General features: G+C 49.0%; 1 protein-coding gene across 1 annotated transcript in view; it reads right to left on the minus strand.

The window, feature by feature from the left end:
- The window catches only part of LOC144120498 (alkaline phosphatase, tissue-nonspecific isozyme-like), a 45469-nt gene extending 25532 nt beyond the window's left edge, over positions 1-19937 (minus strand). The window contains exon 1 of the mRNA XM_077652945.1: positions 19450-19937. Within this exon, the coding sequence (XP_077509071.1) occupies positions 19450-19507 (58 nt within the window). The 5' untranslated portion in view covers positions 19508-19937. The remainder of the gene's footprint in view (positions 1-19449) is intronic.
- Positions 19938-27942: the final 8005 nt, after the last annotated feature.

Genomic DNA, 27942 nt, shown 5'->3' on the forward strand with positions numbered 1-27942 from the left:
CTTCCACGGCTGAGTGAAGCCGACATGCTCCAGTGAGCAGCCAATTGAGAAGGCGAACCCAACAAAACGTGTCCCAAAACTTTCTCGCGATTACCGGTTCCCCTCGCTCCTTCTTCGTGCCCCTGTGCAGCGACCCAATTGTGTGCACTGTCCGAGAAGTGCCACTTCCGCTTAGCGCAGGCGTGCAACGTTGGCACAGGCGGACAGCCGTTACTTTTTGCTTTGCTGTGTCTCTAACAAGAGCAGAAATCCTTGTGACGCTGACGCGCAGTTGGTACTTGGAGCTGTCATGATTACGATCACTGCTCGTACACAACGATAATTTCACCATGCACTACACATGCATGAATATTCTCGCACAAAAATTATTTGCGCGGCAGGGACATGACAGAAGGACGAAGAACGATAACTACAGGATGGTCACAAGAGCTAACTATCCCACCTGGGTGTGTAGTATGCATCCAAACTAAAGTAGTTAATTCCTCCTCATATTTTCGTCCTGCATGCGCCTGTTCAAAAAATCATCCGATCGTGCAGCGCCAACCAGCGCAGCAATAAGCTTTACGTATGGGGGTCCTCACTTTTTGTGGTAGTTTCCGAGGCGTAATGTAAATAACCTCGCTAAACGAAAACATATAACGTAGAATTTTCTGAAAATACCGCCAACGGCGCTTTTCTAGTGCTGGTAAAAAACCGTCGGCGCTTCTCTAGAGCTGATAATAAGCCGCCCGCGGCCAGTAATGACTCCGATAAAACGCCCACATTAAAACCAAAGCCAAGCACCGGCGTGGCGCTCGCTTGTTTCTCGGCGCATTTCGTGCATCCTGGCAAGTTTCAGAGGCAGCTCTTGCACATATGCAGTAGTTTCGAATTCTCCGCCAGATGACACTAAGTGCAGGTTCGCACGAACTCTCTAAAGAAAGAAAAAATCAGGAACACACTCCCAGGCAAGAAAGAAGTCAAAGCGTAAGCGGCACTGCCTACGCGAGAGGACCAGATACGTTTTCTTTTTTAATTCGAAGACTTGCCATGTGGCATAAGAAGAGGCTGTCGATAAGCCAGAGTAGGTTGTGGAGCGGCCGATTCTATTCAAGAAACTTTATCAGGCTCTGCCTCTTAGCATCGTCCGCTAGCCACAAGAACAGGAGTTCCTCCCTTGCAGCAGTAAGTCCAACATCCAATAATCGTCGTCTTCTTGACTCCTGCGTTTCTGGGACCCGGACCACGTGACCTCACACGACATTCTCATGGGAAAAAAATCCGAACCACATGATTAAGGAGCGGGTGAAGACGCTGAGTTTGCTGTCTCGACAGACGTGATATTGCATCTGCGAAGACGACGGCGGTTCCAGAAACTCTGGAATACGTCTCTGCTGCAGTTACCGCCGTTGAAGGATCAGAAAACTTGTGAATGCTTTCATACCTTCCCCATCACGAAGTTTGCATCACCGTTCATGAGTTAAAAGAGCTGAGATAGAATATACTGAAAATTTCCAACATTCGGCTCATGGTTGGCACAACTAATGAAATTTTCTGAAACGTTCCCTATGTTTCAATATTATCATGAAAGATACCTGAGCGAATCGCTCAGATGGCGCGGAAAGTGCGTGGTGCGCAGCACCGGATGTGGAGCACACAAATGGAGGGTCCAGCATCGATAATGCACGATACTCTTGTCCTCTCTTCTGCTGTAACAGTTTCCTCTAACAATGATTAGGCCTTTGGTGGTTATCTCTCTCTATCCACAGCCCGCGATGCCCACTGCAACACGCACAGAGCGCCGCCATGCGATTGCTCATCGACGATATTATCTCAGACGACGTGTCACTGACAATGGCGGAGCAGGTGTTGCCGACATCCACAAACACGGACATTCCCTCGGTTCATTGTCGATGATTCGCTAACAAGAACACCATCAACGTTCAGCACTAGCAGCACAAAATTATTAGTGATTTTGAGGAGAGACTGCGTTCTTGTATTGTGTCAGATTCTATGAAACGGCCTCCCACAAACTGCAACTCCACACCTTCTGCAGGCGAATCAGTGTGCTGCCAGCGAAGGACACGCAAAAAGAAAGGAAGAAAGAAGAATAGAGAGAGAGAGAGAGAGAAAGAAAGAAAGAAAGAAAGAAAGAAAGAAAGAAAGAAAGAAAGAAAGAAAGAAAGAAAGAAAGAAAGAAAGAAAGAAAGAAGGAAAGGAAGAAAGAAAGAAAGAAAGAAAGAAAGACACGGCTCGTAGCACAAGAGAACTTCGTAACACCGTTGCAACATGAGGTCGCGCAGCCACAAGCGAAGACAAACCGAGACAGCGCAACACGTCCAGTTAAGCGCCGATCGAGATCCCGATGGTGCGCTCGCGGTCGGCGCGCCACCCATATACATTCGCGCGCCGCCAGCGTGTGCGGTCCTCTTGATTCCCAAACAAAACCGGGGACACCGGCTCGTTCGCTTTCGCGCGCAAACATCTCGTGCTTGCGTCGCTGGCCCGAGGAGTTGTCCCTTTCAGAGGAAGCAACAAAAGGCGGCGACGGCGGTCGGCTTCGTGCCGGCGCTCGCGCCGGACCGTTGGCGCGACCGTTTTGTTCGGCCGGGTGCGACGGCGTCGCGCAAGCGCTTTCGTAACGTCGCAATCTGTCGAGCCGCAGAAAACAAGGCGCGGCGTCTTTGCGAGGCGCGCCGGCGGGGTCACCCGATCGGAATAGGGTCAACAACGCGGTCGCCGCCGCCGCCGCAGCAGCAACACGCGAGAAAGGACTGCGCAAGCGGCGAGGAATCCCTGTCCCGTTGGTAGAACAGCACGGGCGCTGCCGTTGCATCGATACGTCACTCGGGGATGCTGCGTCAGGCGACACATTGGTGGCGTATTATGCAGACATCGAGGTGACGTCTGCGGTCTTCGCGAGCTAGATTGTGTGTCGCGGAAATCAGGCGCCGTTATGCGGAAGTCGTTCCCTCCGCGGCAACTCTCTTAGGGCGAGGAGATTCTGCGACGGCTCTTTACTGGGACAGCTGCACGGGAGATTCTGCCCGAAGCAAATGTACCGTTGACACTGGCAGTGCACTAATACAATCGGCGTGGAAACCTACCGCTGTAAAGTGCTGGCCAATGAGAAACGTCATCAAAGCTAGGAGGTGGGAGGGAGGGGGCGCTCCTAGAATAAACACTGCATAGTCACGTGACTAGACTGGCCTTGAGGTATGAGTGACCTGTCGGGGGCGCTCTCCTGTAACTCCTTACCTCCTTCGCACCGGACGAGGGCGGAAAGCTTGAAAGCACTTTTGTTTTTTGCATAATTAAACAGCTTCCTCCCCTCCAGACATATTTATAAAGGGCCACATAAAAAAAAAACATTTCTGCCCTGGCACCGTAGGCTGAAAACAAAAACACGAAAACGACAATTTTTCAAAACGTTGTTTCACTCTGAGCGTTTTCTTTTTTCCTTTTCTGCCCTTAAAAATAGGTGCGTGAAATGACAGCGGTGCTTAGGACTGCACTCGGTTGCTGGCGTGCGCTAATAGTCGCTGCTAGGCGCACCATGACAACTGCCTTTCAAACAGCACAGTGAAATGACAGTGTTTTATATATAAGAAAAGAGAGATGAAAGGAACTAGTGCTGCAGATTATACTTTTCGCGCGCTTTAAAAGAACGTTAACAAATATCTCAGATTAAAGCTGCCGCTGAAAAACAAAAAGACGCTTAAAGGTTTATGGTAACGCCATACAACTCCCCAATCAAAGCTTTCAACGTGTCGAACAATAAGACATAAGCCTTAACTATTCTTCGTTAATTAAAAATAAACTCTTCCAGACGTGCTGTGCCAGTGCAAGGAATGCTACTTCAAATGCATCGTTATTGTCTAAACACACAGGTTGAAGTTACTCCATCCCCTCGCAACTTGGTATTGAAAGCATTTATAAAACAAATGAGTAAATACTGCCAAAATGTCCACCTACAAAATTGCAGCGGTGATAACTACAGTTTACAAAAAATATTATATTAGCGGTCTTTATTAATAAAATAGCAGTGGAATGAAAAGATGTTGCCAGCCGCGGCATCTGCCATCGAAACCTGAAGCACCTGAGCTGCGACTAGCGGGAATAAAAGGACAGGGAGAGGACACGGAGAGGGAAAGAAAGTGGGGAGCGACAGCAAGAAAAGATAGGGGTAGGGCGGCAATGTAAACTATATACAAATAAAAATATACAAAATACATGTGGGGTGCGGTGGCCGCGCTTAGCTGCCAATAGTCTCAGCGCACGGGCGTCCAAATTGCTGGGGGGGGGGGGGGGGGGGGGGAATCGGCTGAAGTCTTTCAGGACGGAATGGACAGTTATATAATATATATCCCTGGCATGCATGGTGAGCCGTCAAGTGAAGGGATAAGCGGTGGTTCCCGAAAGAAGATGGGCGAAATAAATCACGAAATATGTGCGCAGTTGAAGGCCACGGAGTGGAGGGTTCTTGCTTTTCAGGACATTTCAAACTTATCGTTCGGTGCTTTCATCGGAATACACTGCCTGATATCGCCAAAACCAGAACGCATTTCTTGCAGCCGTGTTTTCTAAGCGGCTCCTTTGCCTCGGTGCTATGCTAATCTCCTGCGAAATACTAAGCATTAGAGCTAAAGAAAACGCCTCATTCCGGTTTTGTTTAAGCCTTGGTCAGTGGTAATAAAGATACACGATAGGTAAAGACCTAGCTTCACTAAAGAACGACGCAGGGGCAGAAAATCAGAACAGAAGAAATGCGCTGGTCTCGTGATCACTTTTACTGAAACATACTTGAAGGAATAAATACCCAAGTACCATAAGAAAGAGAAATGAAAACTCCACTCTGAAAGGCTGCCAAGCTCTCTTCGAGTAAGAGATGCACGTGCGCTCAGTACGGACACTAAAAGCATCAGCTATCTCGCCCGCACTTTTTTATGCTATTTACTCATGATACAGCAGCGTGTAGAAATTGCTGCGCGGCGAATGGCGGACGAAATGGCTACACGCGGAAGTCTTTAGCTAGCTGGACTTGGTATCGTGCACTTACACAAGTGCCCATCTGCCCTGTAGCCTTTATTTCAATGCTATAGGATGGGATATGCAAAATTGTGTGTAATAGTAATTTTTATTGTTTTTTACCATGGTCCCTGCTGGAACTTCTTACCTGCTTTCTTGGCAAGTTAACTTGTGTGCACTGTCTTGTTAGCTTGTTAGGTGTTAACACCACGACACCGGCTTTCAGTCCATTTGTCTTTTTGTTTGTAGTAGGATCACAGTATATAACCGTCTACATTCCGTGCATATGTCAATAAAATAAAAGTGGATGCCTCGTACCCAGGGCTGTTCTTGGCATTAAATAATGCATCAGCCGGTCCCCTTAAGCATCTTGTTAGAGGCATACAGAATGATGCAGGTAATTACGCAAAAATAAAGCATAAAAGAGTCCGTGCGCAATAAGTCGCTCGCAGCACTCTTCAAAACACCATGAAGTCTGCCAGTCAGACGAGCGACCTCAAGCTAGCAAGTGCGCCCACGTTGTCTGCAGTACGTCGTGGGTATGAAGGCCGCTGCCGCCGTCCATGGAGCCGTTTCCTGTCATTTTAAACGGACAACAGCGTTAGCCTTCGCTTTCAATTATTGTTTTTTTTTAGAATTATCCTGAGATCTCAACTTCCGTCATCGTGTCATGAAATTATTTACTACGAATGCCCTGCTGTGAGCGTCTGCCCCGTGCACGCTGAACACTGGATTTGGCACAATTACTCTGTTACTGCCATTTCTGAATTCGGGATTGAGGGCCTGTGCATGTGTGTCGATCCAACAAATAGAACAGTCCACCCTTCTTAGAGACGGCCTCATAGTAGTAGTAGTAGTAGTAAGTGATTATTTATTTAAAATAACAAAAGGAAGGTAAAAGATGTTTGCTCACCCCGGCATCTGCCATCACTAATCGGTGGCACCTGAGCTGGGGTAGCGGAAATAAAGGATAGCAGGCAGCGGCCTCATATGCAATCGCTGGTTTGAGACTCCATGCGTGACTTACCTCGTGTCGTGAAATAAATAATTGGCAGAGTTTTAAGTTCCTCAAGTATACTATTGGCCATAGTGGTTGTGAATATTGCATTTTAATGGCCCAACTGCAGCTTGACCAAAAGGTGGATTTGTGGGCTGCAGAAAGTGCGATCAAAGACTCATTTTCCCAAGCATTCTGCCGGAGAGAATACGAGCACCAGCGCAGGGTAAAGCTTGGATACACATTGCAAACCGATGGGCGCACTCGGCGGCGTTGAGGGCCGAATCTCGCATCCCCTGCATACGAGGCGGATGCTCAAACCTCTAATACCGCCGATGCGATATCCCACCGTAGTGGACAGCTCCGAATTTTCAGCCACTTTGGCTTCCAACGTGCGCTGATGTTGCAAAGCGCGCTGGCACTTCTTCACTTTGCTTCCAAAATGCGGCCTGGATCGAACCCGCGAAGTGCATAGCCCTGAACCAGCTCGGTGGGTCGCGGAAGCCTAACCTCCAAAGCGGAAGCAGTGCAGACAGGAGGACATTGCGCAGCTCGCCGCCATAAAGCGATACAGACGCTGCCGAAGAATCTATGCCGACGCCGTTTTACTGGTTGACGGATGCGACGCGCGTCCCGAAGCGAATCGCTGTGTCGGCACGGAACGGAAAGATCGCAGGCCCACTTTCGATCAATCGTACCGAAAAAAAAAACTTACCTATTTAGTCGACCAAGAGCAAATTTGTCAGCCAGTGTATGCTTTGCCACATTTCGCTTCGCACGAAACGCATTATTTGGAAAAGAATTATTTGGTCCAGCAAGTTTGCCGTTTGTTCCGACCACCTAAAAGTGCGATCCAGCTGTGCAGCGCTGTCGCAACTACAAGCTCAGCGTAGCTTGTGTCGACGATAGCATGACTATAATGCGTGTTTCGCGAAATCCATCCTTTCACGTCCCTTCACCCCTCTCCCCGAGTGCAGAGTAGCCAACCGGAACATACTTCTGGTTAACTTCCCTGCCTTTCCTCTACCACTTCTCTCTCTCTCTCTCTCCATCGTATTCGGCCATCCTCTGCGGTGTATTCGGGTGGGAAGCCTCGGTTGTTTCGATGACGAGCGGGCATATGAGCTGCTTGTTCGAGAAGTATTGTGGCCAGTCTTGCCTCCAGTAATGCTGCATTATCTGTTCCGTTCGAGGGCGGTCAAAGGAGACAGAAAAAAGAATATTACTGAGGATGATAAGGTCAAGTCCAGCGCTAAAGCATTGTGGACACCATTCTCCCAGCACGCGTAGGAAAGGACGCGGAAAGTAAAGAAATAAAAACAGGCACATGATACTTAAATCTTACCCGTAGGTTTTGAGCCTATGAGGAAAAAAAAAAGTGAAATGATGATCACGAAGCCTGATGAGAGGAAGCTGCGATAGTAGTTGGATGCATCCTCGATGATTACTTTGATCATTTTGCTTGGTGAGCCGAAGTGGGGTGAAGAGGTGGGTAGAGGATGGCGGGGTAAGGGGGGGTGGAGGTGGCAGATGGGTGGTGCTTCTCGAGAGCAGCTGGCTTTCCCAGTGAGTCTTTCAATTCTTCTAGTGGGTGGAGACCCTGTGCAGAGTAGAGATAGGCGGGTTGGTGGTGGCAGAAGCTCCACATATATGTGAAGCTTCTGCGGCCTGGTTGGCGGGTAGGTGGCCGGGTGGCGATTTCCGAGGATGGAGGTGGAGTGGGCCGGCGGGTCCAGGGTGTCTGCCAGTAAGTTGAGGGGTAGGCACATCCTTATATAGGTGTGTGCAGTAGGGAGGTGGCTGATGGGTGGTGCTTCTGAAGAGTGGGGGCTTCACTCACAGATTACGCCGGCATTTTCGCCAAGTTCCACTGTTGCTGATATCTTTGTAAAAGGACAGAGCTAGTGAATTACGCAGACTGCACGAAACGGAGAGAAACGAATGACCTTGATAAATATTTCGACGCCCTCTGAAGACTCCGAAGACTGCATGCGCGCCGCTTGTAATCTCGGCGACCGTATATGTGCACGCCGGAGGCGCGCAAATTAAGAAGCCGAGGGTCGCACGCGCTCAGCCACGCGCACGCTCAGCCCTAAAGCGCGCCGCTGAGAAACAATGGAACCAAAGGCCGCGCTGGAGCTCCTGATGCAGGTCACGCGCTCGCGACGAATATATTTACGCGTGGCGCGCGCGCGCACGCGTCGCTTTATAGCGCTTAGAAAGCGCGGGCCATGCAGCTTTCAGCGCAACCTTGGTTTCATCTAAGCGCATTTGCTGTCCTCCAGGTCTAATTCAAAAGCAAAAAAGGAAACCAGCTCAAGAGGAAACCAGCTGGATCAAAGTCGTTGCATCTGAAAGGGAAAGGAATACTTCTTTGGATGCCGATGGCAGTAGAATATACGTTGAGGTCATGAGCCCTCAAAGCAAAAAAACAAAAATTAGAGTTTTAGTGCACCATTTGACGGCACTCTTCCGAACGCTGAAATGCCACCCAATGACGCGCCAAGAGCACGTTGCAGCGCCATCCGACGTTTCGTCGGAGCAGTGTTGTTTAGAACGAGCTTGTGGGCCATCAGCGTATTTGTCGGTTCCGCGCCACGCAGTACAGCTATAGACAAGGGTCTCGTCTTAAACCTTGTATTCTGGGTTGGAAGCAGCTGTTTAAGTGTTATGAGCTTGCCGAAGCCGCAGAAGAATGATGCATCAGAGGGAGCTGTAGCGAAGTGGGAGTTTCCAAGCTAAGCGAGCTGAAGCGTTTAACCCTTACTAAAGCTCTTAAAGCGATACGGTTTTATAATGGCGATTTCTAGTAGATATCGCAAATGTGGCCGCAGGCACCTTTCTGACTGATGTACTCAAGGCGAATAGGAGAAAACCTGTTCTCTAAGCATTCTTTTTATCCTGAGGCCGCGTAGTTGCAAATCATGGTGCAAGCAATGCCCATAGATGCCCCCCCCCCCCCCCCCCGTCTTTTTTCTCATGCTATGTAAAAGCGAAGTAAATCGCACTTTTAGGATCCCCTTCTCCAAAAAAAAAAAAAACCAACACACTTGGCATAACTTTGCAATCCGATTGTGTTTCGAGCTTCCTTTTTGGTGGTTATTATGGGCTAATCAACCTCAAGACCAGAAGGAGTTCAGAAATTGACCCTCAAATGCACCTCTCCTGTACGCTTGTTGCGAAAAGTTACTGTACTATGCAGATCGCAACAATCGGCGCATTTTGTTCACGACTATTAATATGACATCGACCAAACTATACACCAGTCGCAGTATGCGAGCGCAGGTTGGCAAAAGAGAGGTATAGCCATGCCGGGCTGGCACCGAAGGCTCCCGAAGCCGAGATCTAATCGCGCGCAATTTATGAAGGCGTCTCTTGGCACATGCGAAAAGTCGGGTGCAGACTAAGTCGGTCGACGCCGTGGTTATATTACTGCTGACGATTTTCCATTACTCTTTGCTGGGAGGCGGAAAAACAGACAAGCATGCTTGCAGTCACCGGTGCAGAAAGGGTCACAGTTTGTCGCGGACGATCCTGGCATAAGAAATGAATGAAGATGCTCGCGCGATAGACAATGCGCTACTCTTTCTCGGTGGCGCCAGACTTCGTCGATAAGTGGAATTGCGAAAAAGAATGGAAAGACAGACCGGTTTGACAGGCCAGCCCAACTGCTGCAATACGCAGAACTCTGCACGCATGACCTCGAGAGCACAAAACGATGCTTTATTATTTCACTTCGTTTTCTCTATGCCGTGCTAAAAAGCGACGTTTTGTAGGCTTCCACAAGGATTGAATGATAATCGGTAGTACGCATTAATGTACAAATGGTTTAGCACGCTTGGTCATTTAAGAGACAGCTCAAAATGCTCGAAGGCACAAAGCGTTGGTTTGAAAGGGACGCGACAGCTGGCTGTTCCCTTGGGACAAGGCCGCCAAGCTCAGCACTCCGGCGTAATCCTAGTGGCTTACGAAGAGCGCCCGGCCGAAGCAGAGTTTGTGATCTATGGGATAAGCGGTGTCTGGTCTAGCGAAAATCATCTACAACGGTAGTTATCTCAGCTGTTTAAACATTAATAGAAACAAATGAACAAATGTGTCAATACTGCATGCAATCCGCTTCGCGTGCGGTAACATAGTCTGACCCGCCGCTGTCGATCAGTGGCTTTGGCGTTCAGCTGCTGATCTGCAAGGTCACAGGTTCGACCACAGCCGCGTACAAAAACGCCCGTATGCTGCGCTAGGTCAGGGCACGTCAAAGAACCCAGGTGTTCTAAATTACTCAGGAGCCGTCCACGACGGTTTCCCTCATATCCGGCGTGTCGCTTCGGTGCGTTAAGCACCAATTTACAACTTGTAAACCTAATTTCATTAAGTTGGTTGATCGGGTTAATTGCCGCTTAGCTGGCTGACATCACTGAAGCGCGAAAAATTGTTTTCCACATAGCGCTAAACAGACACGGACGCCGGGAGGCAAACAGGACGGGCGCTATGTCGCATGTGAACCGTCAGCGACTCGCCCAAGCTTCCACTCTGGCAAAAAAAAATCGGACATGAACAAAGGGACGGTAGGCACGGCCGAGCGCTGCGCTTCAGCTGATTTATTCGGTGAAACCCACAAGCTGATTGTACTTGTCCTCCTCTCACGTCCTGTGAACTTGTATAAGCTGCATAACGTTATACTCGGCCCTCACATTGCGAGTAGCTGTCATACTGCAAATGTGAGGGACGTGTATAAACAGCCTGTATGTTTCAGCGAAGAAATCATTTACAAACAGAGCTTGTCGGAGGCCAGTTTTTCGCTCTCCCGTCATGTGAACATTATCTTTATTCGTCCGTGCGAAAAAAAGATGAGAAAAAATGACGCGAGGCAGCACTTGGAGGGGCGTGAATTAGCCATAACCAGCGCACACATTGTACACATTACGAGCCTATACTGCAATGTCGGGGCAGATGGCCACTGGTTTTAGTTTGCTCAGAAGCATAGAGTAATGCTTGCGCACTTGCTATCAGTTTGTTTGTTTTTTTCACCCAAGATAAATAAAGGCAAGCGTTTTGACTTGTTTTCAAACCTACTTTCGTATGTCACCCATTTCTACTTGCGTACTATATAGCATTGCTGCATAGTGATATGCGCCCTGTAAGACTGTGCTACAGCTGTGCCTCGTTGAGATGTACGCAGTCAATTCTAGTCAGCTCTTGCCCACTCTAAAAGGAGTAGCGACCTCCGCTATCAAGCACCGATTTCTCTTTGCAGGTCCATGTAAACAAATAAAAGGTGGCGCTTTTAATAAATGTAGACGTACATCTTACGCAAAATGAACAACCAGACGTAAAAAAAGGCCCGGTGGTCAGTCAAAATAACGTCATAATGAAGTCATTAAACCCCGAAAACCGGAGGGGACACTAAGCTCCGCTCCGCCTCAAAGGATATGACGCGATAACGTTGATGGGTCAGAGCTCATATATGGCGAATTGGTCATTCTCGACTTTACATTCATAAATCCTTGGGAGTACTCGTACCACTCTTGGCGCAGGGGTGCAGCGTTTAAGCGATGCGCCACTGCCCTGCGATGGCAGGTGTTGCCACTGGTGGAGGTTGTGAGACCCAGATTGCTCTTCCTAGGCAAGTTCTCGCGATCAGTCATTTATTGCACTGCCATCTGCCACGGTGTGCAGTTTTCCCACAATCCGGCGGGCAGGTTGTGACGACGTTACAAAGTCACATGACCTATATTGGTAGGTTTCTTCTCTAGAGGTTTTTTCGTAGATTTCTCGCTCACCGCTAACGACGCCGGCTTTTCTGCGACACTCTCGCGTCGCCCTTGACGCTATCGCGTTGAAAGTGCTTCGGCTTGTCGGCCTGAGCTCGCCGGTTATCTGGCTCCGCCGAGCTTAGCCAAGAGCTCCGAGTTGCGGGCGGGTGATATGAAAAATACGGTGAGGCTTGAGTACTGTTACATATAGAAGTGATTATATCTGAACGTATATTTCTAAGTATTACATGTGAAAATATGGTCGTTATCCACATAAGCACCAATCTATCACTGCCAAACAACGCGCTATAACCTCGTTCTAGGCTACAGGCAACGATAGGCAGAGATCACCTGATACAAGATAAAGCTGAAGTGGAATACGCTAAAACAGTACATTGCGAACGAAGCAATTTCGCTGGCGATGGTCTCAAGCGTTAGCATCGCGTCAGCAGAGTTGCGCAAACGGACGAATGCCGAGCTCAAACGTCAAGACATCAGGCGACGGCCGTGTTTTCCCACCTCAGAGCCACGCCTGCGCATGCGCAGACATGGTCAACGCCGCGTGTTCGACGAATGCACGATTGGTATATGTCCAAGCAAGACTGGCTGGGCGTTGCTATCGTAAAGCAAACGTTGTTTGACTGCCCGGTGCTTGCTCGCGACGTGGTTTTTCCGCTTCAAGAATTGACGCACCAAGCATTCTGGTTTTCCACCGCTGGTTCATTTCACAAAACTTCGAAACCTTAGCAACCTGAAGACCGCGGCGTCACCTTCGTGAACTGCGCTGACAAAGCTATAATGCCAAATTTTTTTAATAAAACAAAATAAACAGAATTACTCGGTAATAAATATCACTAATTTATTCAAATTGCGAACGATCTTTGGAGGTGTTGACGAGGAAGAGATCACATGAACTCTGCCTTGAGAGGCAGAGATTTTTGCCAGTGTTTAGAACCACCAACATGCTGCTCTTCGTTAGGAAGGATTTTGAGAAGAACGCAGATAAAAATTAAACATGCAATTTGGGAGCTTGCATTTCGAACGGTCGTAGTTGTAGGCAAACAGCTTTTCTAAGTCACTTTCTGCAATTCTAGTTTTCTCTTTTTCTTTGTTTTGTTTTCACACGTCCGCATACCATCGGTGGGACCAAACTAGTCTCCTTTTCCCCGCAGGACTTTGTTGTTTATGGTATGAAATGAGAAATACCAAAAGTTGCCCTTTTGTTCCATTTAAAACGTTCGCTCTTCTTCCAATCTTCTTGGTAATTTTTTGTGATCGATGCTGTTAGAATGGAATAATAAAAATCATAAAAATTACTCTCATTTCATAATAGTTTTTCATCATTATGTCTATAGCCAAGCCTCTGCGGTCGCCAGATTTTGTGGGACAGCCAATCATCACAGAACGAAGGAGAAGAGTTAATGGCACCTTCGTGTGGTTTTCTTTTTCTTTTTTTTCAGTGTATCATGCCGCTCGCTTAACTCTGTTCGGCTTCGGTCTGTCACTGCGTTGAGCGCAGCGCCAGCCAGTGTTTACACACTGCTGCTTCCCTACAGCCAAACTTCTTGACATGATTGTTCACTCATCCGGCAATTGGCGGCGAAAAGCGCTAGCGAATTTTCCACCATGTTTGCATTGAGCAAACTCACCGAGCCCTACGCTGGCGGGAAAGGCAAACAAATGTATTGGGCTGGCTGGTACGTGCACGTATCTGTCACGCCATGCAGCGCAAGAGCAAACAAGGACCAAGGAAGAGCGCCTGCATTGTGTTCCTTCCTATCTCCATTTCATTTTGTGTTCGCGCTGTCGCGGAGAAGGTGTCGAGGAAATGACTTCGAGCGGTGCGACAGAGAAGCGATAAGGGTGCGGGACGGATCCACAGGAAATGACTCGTGCATTGAATGTGTCTGCAAGAGATAGAACGTACTAGGTTTTTCACGGCTGATTGTACATTCTTCGTCATGCGAGAAAACCACTTCAGAAACTGTCGAGAAGAGCCTCACCGATTGTCCAGATTCTTTCATTGTGCGCAATACGCAACAGTGCTTGCAAAAAGGGAGGTAATTGTTTTCTCGCTGATTCTGTAGTAGACAGGGCAGCAGAGCGGGGAGGGCAGTTCCATTTTTGGTGCGGTAGCACTGCAAGGCGCATTTTCCGATTTCGGGCATACGCACGTCCCTGAAGCTTGCTCTGTGGCAGGCGGCCCACCTGCTTGCACCCCGGGTTGTGGGCGACATTCCAGGTCTACACCTTGCAGGCCTTCACTTGGGTGAAGGCCATGGTGAAGGGTAGACCTGGAGGAAGGCCTTCAAGGTAAATGCCTTCGGGGTAAAGGCCCTTAGGGCAAAGGCCTGTGTGGTAAAGGCCCTTAGGGCAAAAGCCTTCATGGTAAATGTCTTCCGGATGGAGGTCTTTACCACGGTCAAACGCCTTTAGTACGTAAAGACCTTAAGTGTTCACCGCAACTAGTGCCACTGCACGATATTCGACGGTTAGCCATGCTAAGCCATCTGCTATTTATTATTTCTTGCTAAATATGCTGGTAATAATGCCTCCTTCATAAAAAAAAAACTCTCCTTTAGAGTTCCGGGGAGACAGTCGTTCTCACTCTATCATCTCACAGATCGCACACTGACAAACTTCGCGCACGTAGTTACCATCGCACTCGCAGACAGTACCGCTTCTCAAATCCGAGGGCGTTGTAAACAGCACAATAACGGATCCCGCCCCGGACTTGGGGCAGGAGTTGAATGAAGTGTTCCTTTTCTCCTTAGTAATGAAAATACAGTAAAGGAGTCTCAAAATCGCACCGTCTGAAAAAGGCAGTAAGATAATAACAACGTTGTCAGGATTAATCATGAAGTATATGCCTATCTAAGCCAAGTACTCCACTTGTGACCAAGTAATCCAAGTGATCCGGAAAATCCAGATTGGGATAGAAATCGGCAGGAGAAATGGAAAAGGGTAATATTGGATCTGCGGCTATCACCACCAAATCGCGACACACATCCCTGAGAAAAAAAGTGCACAACCAATGCAACTTATTAGCACCCACATATGGGCCACTGCAGCTTGGAGGCTAACGAGAAGGACAGAAATCGCACTAAGTTCACCAAAGCTGAGCGACAGAAATAAAAACGATAGACGCAACATTAAAAGACAAAAAAAGGGCAGCCGGGGTAGAACAGCAAACGCGAGTCGTGTATGCTTTAGTTGAAGCTAAGCAAGAAGAAATTGATCTGGGCAGCACATGTTGTGCAGAATACTTCCAACAGGCTGTCTATTAGGGTGCATGGTGGAAAAAGCGCGTAAAGACGTAGACAGAACGAAGAAACAAGGAGGAGCGCTACACTCTGAACTGAACATTTATTCCTGAATGTACAGGTATAAATATAAAGCGGTAAAAAATAGTGAATCAACAAAGCAGCAATCGTCACCAGAAAAAAAATCACCTAAGAGCAGAAAACAAGGAACGTAGCAACACAGCTCAGATACTTCCCTGATAGCTCAAAGAGGATGCTAAAAAACGGAACTCCTTATCAGTCAGCGTCACAGAAGGCTGATTGATGCAAATTTCCTGCCTGCCACATTCGCATGTGGAAAGCTTCCATCAATTCCAGGACTAATTGTTCTCGGTGCCTGAAAAGAACAGTCACTTTGCACTCCTTTGCTTACAAAAGTGACGGTTCTTTTCCGGCACCGACAGCAAATAATCCTGGAATTGATGGAAACTTTCCACGTGCGAATGTGGCAGGCAGGAAATTTGCATCAGTCAGCCTTCTGTGACGCTGACTGATAGGGAGTTCCGTTTTTTAGCATCCTCTTTGGGCTATCAGGGAAGCATCTGAACCGTGTTCCTTGTTTTCTGCTCTTAGGTGATTTTTTTTTCTGGTGACGATTTCTGCTTTGATGATTCACTACTTTTACCGTTTTCTAGTTACACCTGCACATTCAGGAATAGATATTCAATTGAGAGTGCAGCGCTCCTCCTTGTTGTTTCTTCGTTCCGTCTTCGTCTTTGCGCTCTTTTTCCACCATGCACCTAAACCAACTCGCCCCACTTTCTGCTCTATAGTCTATTAGGATGTCAGAGTGGATACCGCGAGAAGGAAAAGCTAAGGGAGGCCAGCCAAGAGTCCCACTCAGTGAGGAGCAGATATGCTGAAATAAAGCGGGCCCGGTTGACGGACAACCAAGACTATTCGAGGTCATTGGGACAGACATTTAAAGTATGCCAAAAACTCGACCTAACTGGTAGTGACAAAAAGTCTTACCTCTCTAACCTCACCACTCACGCTCGCTCCGAAATGGCAAAAAAAAAAAAGAATTCCCAGCAAAAGCAGGGGCAGCTAGCACAGCTTCGGTATACCGCGCTGCGTGGGAGAAAATTCAGCGCCGCCGTAGTAGCAAAGCCGATCTGTGAGTCGACGGGAGCTTTCGACGCGCGTCCACTGCCAAGCGCAAAGTTCCAAGTGCGCGGCGTGAATCACGCGTTATCCGACGGCCGAGCGAAGCGCGCGGTCGACACTCTCAACAGCAGCTGTAGACAGGTCTACGCGCGGCCCGAGGAGCGAAGGGCGGCGAGTTGTTAGCTTCGGTTATATTTAGTTCTCCTCGCCGGCGCCTCCAAGTGGTCAGTGTTCGCGTATTCTTTCTTTTTCTCCAACGAAACGGCGCCAAGAAAAGCACGTTGCATAGGCGCAAGCAGCAGTGGCTATAACAACCATAGGCTGTAACACGGTCGCTGTGAGAGCGAAGGAAAGAAGCGAGCCTTGTACTGAACGCTGCCGAGCAAATGAAGAACAGGAAACGAAGAAAAAGGGGAGCGCTTCTTCCATAAGCCTCCTCTAGGTTTTTATTGTGATACCGCACTGCGTCCGCCTTTATTTTTATCTTTTTTTCTCGGTCATCTTAGAGCAGTTTTTTTTTGTCACTTCTGATATCCGGCTCCACTGAAAACCCTTCCACCAGTGCGTATCTTAACGCATGACAAAGCAGCTCACTGTCTCCACTGTACGTACATTACGAAGGGTCAAGTTGCATGCATTTTAGTTTCAACGAATCAACTTAAAGGATCCGCTCTCCGCTGCGCCACACAGAGATGCCTCCATTCAGCTCGGCTACTCAACGGCAGGAAATGTACGTGTAAGTGCATGCGGAGCGAGCACTGAGCTCAACCCCAGCAGCAGTATTTTCCCAAATAACAGCGCCTATAGTACGTACAGCTGTCAGCAGCAGAACGGCACGCCAAAGGGAGGCGGTCAAGGCCCTCACTGCGCACGCGTGTAGCCGACAACGACAGGAGACAGCTTTGTTCTTTCTTCGGGTCTGGCTTCTGACAGCGAAGCTTGCATTGGGTCTTAATTTCTTGAGCCAATCCAGAGTCCGGACTGGTGATCTAAACAAAATGCGAACACCTAACGATACGTGTTTGCTTTCACGGCTAAATACTACGGGGTGGTAGATTAAACGCTACGAACGGGACAAAACGAGAGAAGACATAAAGGCGCCGAGTACATCAGCGCTTGTATATGCCTTCACTTCAGATTTTTCATTGTCCGTTACAGTTTTTACGTCTAAAAAGCGTACCAACCGGTCCAAATAGCTAACACTTCAAGGTTAATCTTTCGTACATCGGGTTCTACTACCTCCTCGAACTCCAAATATCTTGTTTCCGCCCTTCGGCGCCTCTGCATTTCTTCACTTCTGACTGGTTTCTGTTCGTTGCGCTCTAAATTTACTTTAAACAGGCAGCATCGGCGTAGCCTTGCAGCACTACGGCAAGTGGCGTCCGATCGTAATTATCTCACGATACGTGCTACTACTCGTTACAGAGACTCTGCGCATCGCAGCAATGAGACGGATTAGGCGGCAACATGTAGAAGGGATGAATCACTTCGAATGAATTCATTCGAGCAAAACGCTTGAAGCAAATGGCCACCTGGTTTGCAGGTTACGGTAATCGGTCTTTAAGTCCTCCTTTATTTCGCTCTCTTTCTTATCATATATAGGCAGCAGCACAAAACAGGACCTAACTAATTATCGCGCTCGTTCTCTTCTGAAATTTCGCCCCATAGGAGAAGGGTTAATTCAGTGCACGCAGCTGCAACGTTTCATCTTCTATGAGAGCGGCCTTGTCCCGTTGGTTAGCAGTTGCAAGAAAAAAGAAAATAGTAGTGCTTTCGAAGTCAATGTGTCTTTTATTCGAAAGCTCTGACCTCATTGCTGTAACGCTTTCGGGAAATGAGGGGTAACCTCTAAATAAATAAAACAAACGCCTCGCGGCTATTACCCGCCGTCGTACCGACGAGTCACAGCTGTCGAGCCACCGCGAGTTAACGTCAGCCTTTGCACATTGCTAACGTACTAACACATAAAGCTGGCGTCTAATAATTACTGCCGCTAGCGAATGCCGCCCCTGAGCGAGATTCCCGAAAAAACGACCAAGCGACTCAGTGGCAAATGAGATGCATTCTTTGGGCTCCCTTGTCTAGATAACGATTGCAAATCACTCGTAATGGGTGCATTCATCCGCATCTATGGTCGTCGGGACGCTGTCATGAAAGATGCTTAGCCAGCAATAAGCAGCTGCTATGTAAAGCGTAATTCCATCTTCCAATCAGTGTAGGCCGTGTCAGAGACACGGTTCGATTTCGTATCATTCGCAGCAGCGTAATCAGCGATGCGACCTTTTTTGAGTTTCAAGAAACAAGCCACCAGAAATGGATGCGGGCGTTTCCATGTTTTTAGCGCAAATTAAGATCTTGAAATTGTTTTTTCCCATTATTGTTCAGTAAGTTTTGTATTCTAATGCATCCGAGCAGCATTCTATCCCAATCTCTCCCTGATGATGAAATATTTTATAACTAAAATTAGTGGTAAAGGCAAGCGTAGCAGGGGGTGGCAGAAGGTTGGGTGGGTGAATGAGATTAAGAAGTTTGCGGACACAGGGTGGGCGCATCTGGCAAAGGACCGGGTTAACTACAGTGGAGAGGCCTTTGCCCTGCAGTGGGTGTATCCAGGCGGATGATGATGACGATGACGAAAATTGGTGGTCGGTCTCCCTATTCCAGAGTCCATTTCATCTTGCAGCAGCTCTAGGCCCTTCCGGTTAGCTCCTGCTGAATTTTCGGGGCCTGAGCCGGACAGCACTTGTTCCCACAGCTGAATCGGTGGTTCTTTTATCCGTTGTATGTCTGTGCTGTTTTGGCAAGCCCATACTATGTGGTATAGGTCCGCCTCTATGTCTGAACTGCCGTGTATGTTCTGGCCGACAGATATGAGCAAGAAAAAAGAAGGTTTGCGAGGAAACACCGTTAGACAAAAAGGTATACGAAAATGCGGACTCAGAAGAAGCAAGATGCGACGTAAACTAGGGCTGCATTTGTGGCAAGGGCTAACTCATTAGAAAACCTACTGAGGAGTTTAAAAACTGAGTACGCGTTAGATTGTTAGATAACAGGAGCACATGTAGTGGCATTCCGTCCTTTCATCAAATAGCAGTCATATGAATAGAAGTTCTAAGTTCAAAAAAAGCTCACTTTACAGTAAAGTCAAACCTTTTTCTTCTTTGCTGGACGCGGTGTTCGTATAGCTGTCGACTGAGAATCTGAGTTGTGCCTGTTCCAGCAAAGTCACAAAGCCAAATGCCTTTGACGCCACACAAAATGCGATCAAAACAGAGGCACTCACCGAAGCCTGCCGCCGCGCAGACGCAAGCGGCGAAACACACAGCGCCGATGATCTTCATGCTGCCGCTTTGTCGCCGCCTTCCTGGGTGGCCGAGTGCGCTCCTTCTATCCACACCGACGCTCGGTCCATCGGAAGAGAACAAGAGCGCGTATGAATCTGTCGCCGACTCGTCACGGGACACAGGTGCGCTTGCTCTCTCCACCAATCGCGGCAACGTCTGTCACGCGCGCAGCGGGGCGCTGGGGGGTCGAACCAAGGACCAAGGTCCGCTCCATGACACCGTGACACGATAATCGTTGAGCGTCAGAGACGAGCGCCTTGGCACGAGCAGCGACTCACGCCGGGTCCGCGAGCTGCTCGCGTGCGATGAACGCGAGTGATTGATACGTCTGGCGTCGACGGCCGGCCAGCGAAAGCACTGCCTCGTGCGCACGTGCCAGGCAGCTTTCGCAGCCGCCGCTTTGCCGACGACGAGCGGTGCGAGAAGCAGAAGCCCGTGCGGGTTGGCACGCGGGCGGGGAGGGAGGAGAGAGGACGCGCAAGGTGACGAGAGGGAGAGATGGAACGTGTGCGCGCACCCCTGCACACGCGCCTCTCGCCGGCGCACCGGAAAAAACTAGGCTACTACAGCCCCGCTGTCTCTCCTCTGCGTATCCTTTCCCTTTTGGCGAATTTGTCCCTTGCCATTTCCCGGCTGAAAGTGCCACACGAAAGCGGGTGCAGAGAGATGTCGGGAGAGAGAGAACGAAAGGCGTAGCGATGTCACTGATTTGACGTCTTAGCTTTTAATCCAGTGTGCCCCTTGCAGTCTGCATCCTTATCTCGGAGACACTCATGAGCGAGGCGTCCCATACAGCTGTAGCAACACGATGCTTTACGGCACGCTTATCCTTGCCTTTAACTGTGGGCGGCTAGTCAAGCTAGCTCTTACATGATGCAGCCTAACTACTAAAGTTCGTAGTTCTGAAGCTGCGTCTCAGATTAGCTCAAAGATAGAAGATTGGAAGACCCGTCGAAGCTATAGCTTTTAGTCTGATCAAGCGATCACCGTCTTTGATCTGTAGTAACCTGTAACTTCAGCCAGCAAATTACGTTTGGTTTGGTTTGTGGGGGTTTAACGTCCCAAAGCGACTCTGGCTATGAGGGACGCCGTAGTGAAGGGCTCCGGAGATTTCTACCACCTGGGGTTCTTTAACGTGCACTGACATCGCACAGTACACGGGTCTAAAATATCGCCTCCATCGAAATTCAACTGCCGCAGCCGGGATCGAAGCCGCGTCTTTCGGGTCGGCAGCCGAGCGCCATAACCACTGAGCCACCGCGGTGGCGCGTCACCAATTTAGGTCCAAGATAATATATCTGTACGTATAGGTGCAGTCCTAGTCAAAAATTTTTCGTCACATGGTCTGCTTCTGAGCCGCGTAGTGAAGCACTCACGACACCTCTCAAGACCAAAGTGCCTTCAGAGGCTAGGTCAAGGCGTCTTCTGCATCTCTGAAATTTGCATCTCGAAGAGTGCCTTGAATGCTCCACTACGCGGCTGTGAACAAACTCTGCTGTTCTTCGCCCAGACGAAAGCAAGTCCTCTTGTCGAAGCGATGGCTAGCGGACTGAGGCTCCCCTCAACCCTTGTTCTCATTGCTCTGTACTGGCGCGTTGGCTCAGCGGTTATGGCACTCGACTGCTGACCCGAAAGACGCCGGCTCGATCCCGGCCGGCCCGGTCGCATTTCGATGGAGGCGAAATGCTAGAGGCCCGTGTACTGTGCGATATCAGTGCACGTTAAAGAACCCCGGGTGGTCAAAATTTCCGGAGCCCTTCACTACGGCTTCCCTCATAGCTTGAGTCGCTTTGGGACGTTAAACACCCATAAGCCATAAACAGTGTCTCTCCTAGCCTGAGTCGCTTTGGGACGTTAAACACATAAAACGAAACATTGTTCTGTGGCCTAAAGACTTTTTTTGATGGGGGGGTGTACTTTGAGCAACAATGTTACTAACGTACAGTTCAGTCAGCAGCTAGCCAAACCTACTGTTCCCGGTTACAAAAACACCCACAGCTCCAAAACTGCAGTGCAAAGCAATGCCGCTCTCTCTCCCAAATCTAACACTAGCCTCCAGCATATACTCACCAAAGTTATCACGACGAACGGAAGGCAGACAACAGGAAAGGGTTAAAGAACCGTCACTCTACTTTCCCTGTTGTGGCGATTATCCGTCTTGTAGAAGGAAAAGAAGAAAAGACGCCGCGAACAGCAGCGACGACGCGATCTCGTTGTTTCCTTTCAGCCTCGTCGTTCGTTTATTTGTGAAGGAGGGCTCCGACAGCTCTTCTTGCTTTCCCGTTATTACGCGGCTACCCACTTGCCGACTTTTCCCGTGTGTTACGCGCGATTGCGTGTTCACTGCGCTGAGACTCAACAACGAAGGTTTCTTTCAATCGGGGTGGGGAAAAAAGAGGATAGAAGCCCCCTCCTCGTTGGTCGCATGAAAGCGTGTGCGTGTACGTGCGGTAGTCGGCGGTAGCGCTTGCGCGCGCGGTTTCCACAGGGCGCGCACGTTGAGTGCGGCGCTGAGAGGAAGTTCCGGGACATACCGCGGTGGGCGTGGCCCGCTTCCTGCAGTGAGTCGCTGAGCAGCGCCTGAACCGGGGTCGTGCTCACTGAGTGCGCACGTTTCGGCGGCCCGTCTGCCTTTCAGGCGAGAGCTGCGTACAGAAATAGCGAAATGTGAGCGGGTCGCGCTTTAATTCCGCGCCGGAAAACGCGGTAGCTCAGGTAAAGTGGCTACTCAGGCACCCGAAAAGAGGCCCGTGAGGGTGAATTTTCGTGAAGACTTATAGCAGGAAGTGGTGACCTTGTTACTGCGGTCGAGGAAGAGGGCGGCAATTAGGGCTCTGATGAAAGAAAGAGAAAATTTCACCACGCTCTTGACATGTTAAAGTGAGCGCTGTCTCCGCCTTCTGTCGGCTTGGTAAAAAGAAACGAAGAGCGAAAAAAAAAAAAACGCGCGTTATCAGACGGAGCACGAATGCACAGGACGATGCTCGGCTAACCACAAATTTTTCGTGACAGCAATCGACCTCGGAGGAAAAGACCACGCACAACCAAGCAAACAATTGAAAACAAACAAGACGGCTTTATTAACAGGTGTCAAGCAAGCTAGGAAACGTGACTTGTACACTGGCAGGCCGTTGTGAGTTCGTAGCCCGTTTGTTAGCTTATTTACATGTCTATTTTTTTTATTTCTTTCTTTGTAGAATTCAGATGAGCACTTTGCGCAAGCGTAGCTGTTCCCTGTGAGGTCCTTTGCTGCGATTAAAGATTTGTCGTCAGTACAGCGTCGCCCTGCCCTGTCCTGCTACGTGTGCTGATGAATGAACAGACCCCGTTTCGTTTCTTTTGGTGCGAACGCTATTACTTTAGATTATTCTATAACTGGACCAGATAAGCGAGAAAATAAATTCTTCTGAGATTATTTATAAGCACTGGTTTGCTCTTTACCGGTGGAGGTAGTGAATGACTGAACAGGAGTCGTAAAAGCTGCGAGGTGGCCCAACAGTTGTATCGCAGTACGAGCCGTGCACTGGCGCAGTGTATCGTCCCCTTTGTGCATATAGGGCTGCGAATGTACAAAGCAAGGGCGTGTGTGCAGTTCTCCACCAAGTGAGACTTTCTTGACGTTGAAAGTGAGCTGGCAGCGTGCGTCTGACGTTACTTTTTTTCCCACGGTTTGCAGACTAACTGAAGGGCAGGTCAGTGGTTGTAACGTTTTTTTTTTTTTCATCTTTGACTTCTTTGACAAAGTCTTGAAAGGGTCAAGAAAGCCATAGTGTGCGTCTTGTGTTTCCTGCGCAACGCAGAAAGTGTTATTCACAGTGATGCTGCCCACATCAGGTCACCGGGTTCGCCACTAGAACGCGGTGGCCATGTGGTAGAGCATCCGCCTCGCATTCGGCAGGCGCTGGGTTCGATCCCCAGTGCCGCCGGGTACCCACCGGTTTTCTAATGGTTGCAGGTCTACCCCAAGCCTCGGTTCTTCTGTGGTGAGATGCTTGGGAAAATATACGCAGCGTCCCACACAACTCGACAGTAAGTAAAAAATTTCGTTCTCAGCCTCTAAAGGCGGAACCGCATGGCGCGATTTCAGGCGCGATTGAGGCGCGGATGGTGGGACGCGCGCGTCATTTTGACGCGTGCCCAGTATGATCCGTCACGAAATCGCGCCGCCGCGTGCTCCTACTCGGAGGAGAAAAAAACGCCTCCCGCGGCGCGTCCGGGGCGCGTCCGCCAATCAGATTTCAAGTAAGTCACGTGGTATTTGGCCACGTGGCATATTTGGTTATTGGTATTGCCACTAGATGGCCCTACTCTCTGCGCATCTCGACGGAACCTCTTCGGCGCATTTTTTTTTCGCTCTGCAGAACCGGCGCGCACGTGAAAAACACGTGCTACTGTTTCGTGCGCGCATCGTGTTCATCGAAAATGGAGAAAGCAGTCTTCAACGAGGCCCTTATCACGGAAGTGGAGAGGCGTCGCGTCCTGTGGGATATACGCGACCGCCTCTTCTGCTCTGTAGTAAGCGCCCGACACTCCATTTTCTATGTCGAGTTGTAAACAAGCAGCGGCCTCTTGGCATGCAGAAAGTACATAGTCGCAGTTTCGCACACTCTCTTCCTGCTTGAAATTAAGCTTGATAAATATACTTCGGGAAAAAAATGTCATTGTGTAATTACACTTAGATTATTTCTATTGCAGTGTTGTGTAAGTTTAAGGGCATATTACATACGCGGTAGCAGGGACAATTCATGTCGTTGGGAGTTACGTTGTCTGGCAACCCGGAAAACGCGCCGCGAAGGCGCCGCTCCCCTTTTTACGTGCGGGTGCTCGCGCGTTGACGGCAACGCGGGCGTCCACCGCGCGTCGCGTTTTTCGCTCGCGGAAAACGCGCCATGCGGTTCCGCCTTAAGAGCTCCGAAAGATCTGGAGTTCCACTAGGGCTGTCCTACATGGCTCAGCGTCAAAACCTGACCGGATTGAACGGATAACTTTTTTCTTCGGGAAGTAATTAAAGGCCCGCATTATTCGATTACCTGCGAACTGGAGCATAGCGCGAAGGGTGGAAAAAAGCGGGTCCGGCTGGAGTACAATACGCACGTGCAATCATTACTCCGTCACGTGGGCAGCGGCTGTCGCACCCGCTGTCGCGACGCTCGTCCCTCGCTGTTCACCCTTGGAAGGCGGGGTCAGGCCTTGTCGGAGCACGCCGTGGGGGCGCTGCAGCGCGACGGATGCTCGGGAAAACCGGACTGCCGAGAGACGCCGCACGCGCGCGCACACGCGTGTCCGGAAGAGATGCTATCGCCGCCTTCTATTCGCCAAGACCGGCAATTATCGAAAGTGGTGCAGCGGGGTCTAGTTGTTTCTTTCTCTTCTGCTTCTCTCTTCTCCTCTTTTTGTACAGTAAGATAGGCGACTCTGTTCCCAGTAGCATCGCCAAGCGAAGGAAATTCAGGTCTCCCACTAATTTGCACGGTGTTCAAAGGACAGGTGTCCTATGTTTGTAGGGCACCTGTCCAATATGCATACAGGGCGCCTCTCCTATATACGTGGTATAAGTGTGACAACGAACTTCGATGTCTGCCAACCGCTTCCCATGAGGCGTTGCATTGAGAAGATGGCAGTGCAACCCGGAGTGCGCATGAAGAGAAGCAGTGCGCATTATAATCTGTCCGCCGGCTTTATCCCACTCACCGGTTGTGCGTATGTAAAGCTTTGCGCGAGCCGCAGAGCTTCATTCTAGACCACAGATCGACACGTTACACGATAATGAGCAGTAGGCCGCTTCGCTTAAGACCCTGTTGCTGTGGGTATGGCAGCAGCATGTCACGTCTTTTATTTGCTTTAACGGGATAAGATAAATATTAGCAGGTTGAACAAGTGCAGAAACATGCATTTCCAACAATTTCTCGTTCTTGCTATATACCCTTTGTTTGATGCATACGTGCTATCTACAGCATGAAGATTAGGTCGGGTCACCGAGATTACCGGACCAGTTCGACGTAAGCATGCCTTGATAGTCGAGATCAATCGTCGGCATGAATTAAAGCCTATGAATACGCGCTGCTCTACACGGATACCGCATGTTTTTGCCTGGGTAAAATTTAACAGTCGTTTTCAACACCGAACAAAGAATTTGGAGCATAAGAAAAGCGTGTTTGATATACTGTCACATAACCAACACATGTGATGTTGGTTGATTGCTGCGACCCAACACTCTTGACACGCTGCCTTGTGGGCGGCGCTGAGTATTTTTTTGCATATACAAATTACACAGTATACCGCCAACATCCTGTTACTACATTCACGGAATCTTTTGTTAAGAACTTTGCACCAGCTGAGACGAAAATAGCCGTCTCCTGCGCCATAAACTCCACGACTATGTCAGACACAACGGCACATGCCAGCACTGCTTTTGCCAACCTGGGCATGAGGGCTCCACTTGTATGCAGCAGACTGTGTGTGCGAACAGAGGATCTCTTTAGGCTAGTGTTCAAGTCGCACTTTAAGACTAGAAACTTAACTGTAGAAGGAAAAAAAAATGTACCGGAAAAGAAAGCAAGCAAGCAAGAAAGAAAGAGCATGAAGTTGGACGCCGACTCCGCTCTACTAATTAGCTGCGCAGTGATGCATGTGCCCTTTATTGATAAGTCTCTATAAAAATCGCTTCCTTTCACTTGCATGTTTCCGTTGCAATTCCGTTGCCTCTCAGGCGCTGTAGAGTGTGATGCATGTTCTGTGCAGTGGAGCATAAATTATGTCGATCCCCAGAGATACAGCAGAGTTGCCCACTATACACCCAAATGGTCGGAATCAACTCAGATTCCTTGAAACATTCCACCTTGAGCCTCAGCCCTCCACTTGCTCCAGACGTTTGTATCGCTCTAAGAAGCGACACATCTCGAGTGCAGTTCCCAGCATATTAAAGACGAGCTTTTGGGCGAGTCGGTTTTGAGTTTTCCAACATTAACTGCTACGCCCCCCCCCCCCCAAAAAAAAAAAAAAAGAAAGGTACTCATTATGGAGGGCACATTATACCTATGGACGCACGCTGTACTCACAACAGTTTATTGCTCGAAATCGCTCCTGACTGTAATATTGTTACGGTACACAGTCGCGAAGCGAAGACGACTTTGTGTCGCTGGGCAGTCGATATAGCCTATGTTACATATATATCTCCTATGAAAAAAAAAAGAGATACTGAAAACCAAATCCCTATCACCGCTTATGTCCATATCTCTGGTTTTCATTTTTTCCGCGCGTGTGCAACGCAGTCTATACTCAAGCACGAACAAACAGCCGTAAGTGCATCTTGCGTCGTTGTGTAGCGAGTCTACTCTTCTGAAAGCATCTTTTTTTAGGTTGCTGTCCTAACATTCCAAGTCTCTTTCAAACCCAAATACTCACCATCACGCCACCTTTTTCTTTTTAACGCCATACAAACAAGTGACGGCTGGCTGAAACGTGGCAAACACTGCACTTCATCTGCACTGCCGAAGTAGGTCACTTTTGTTCTAAAACCAGCAGGAACTAAACGCTACTAACTGCAGCAGCTGATCAGTAAAACTGCAGAGATACGCCAAAACCATGTTTTGAGCCTGTAGAAACGTCGAATGAAGCGGAGATTTTAAAGGTGAAAAGTTTGTTACGACGTGCCTCACCATATGCTTCATTTGAACTCTTCCCGAAAGCTGCAGCCACCTGAGCAATTCCTCTCTCTACAAATATTCTTTCTGTTACTGTTGTCTTTGCTTCTTCACAATTTCCGCGGGCACCCATACGCGCACCTCTACCAGCTGTTTCCGGTCGTCGACCTCTTAGCCTTTAGTTGTCCAATAACACGCCACGGGAGTGTAAGCGAAGGCTGAACGCCGAATGGCTGTTTATAAGCGCAGAAAAAAAAACAACACCGAAAAGTGCGTCTAAAACGCGGTTTCAAGCATTACGTGCACGAACAGGGAATGCCCACATTGCTCGAACACCTCGGCACTATCGAGATGCGTGTTCTTCCTCAACCTGCTTCCACTCGCGTACATCTTTCACTCTCTCTTGCTTTCCGTGACGCGGTTCTGGTATCGCATGTTTGCACGGTGCGTGACTGGCGCGCCCGTCTAAGTAATTCCGGCTCCCATCCTTGCACAGACGGGTGATATTAATCGCGCCTCCGGGCGCTATGCGAGACACGGCTGGAGGACCTTTTTTTGAAAACAACACTCTGCTCTTTTCTATCGACGAGTTCTGGCAAAACAAGTCCCGATCGCTATCGACCCGGCCTCGCCTACGGCGACGTCGTGCTTTGTGGATTTTCTATCTCTTTTTGTTTTTGTTTTAATGGAACTTGAGGAACGTGAAGCCTCCATTTCCAACGACAGACACATGTAGCTCTAGTACAAGGTACCGGACATCGTGAAAAGAAGCGTATGCTGCTAAAATAG

Source organism: Amblyomma americanum, chromosome 2 (genome assembly GCF_052857255.1).
Source record: "Amblyomma americanum isolate KBUSLIRL-KWMA chromosome 2, ASM5285725v1, whole genome shotgun sequence".
Taxonomy (NCBI): Eukaryota; Metazoa; Arthropoda; class Arachnida; order Ixodida; family Ixodidae; genus Amblyomma; species Amblyomma americanum.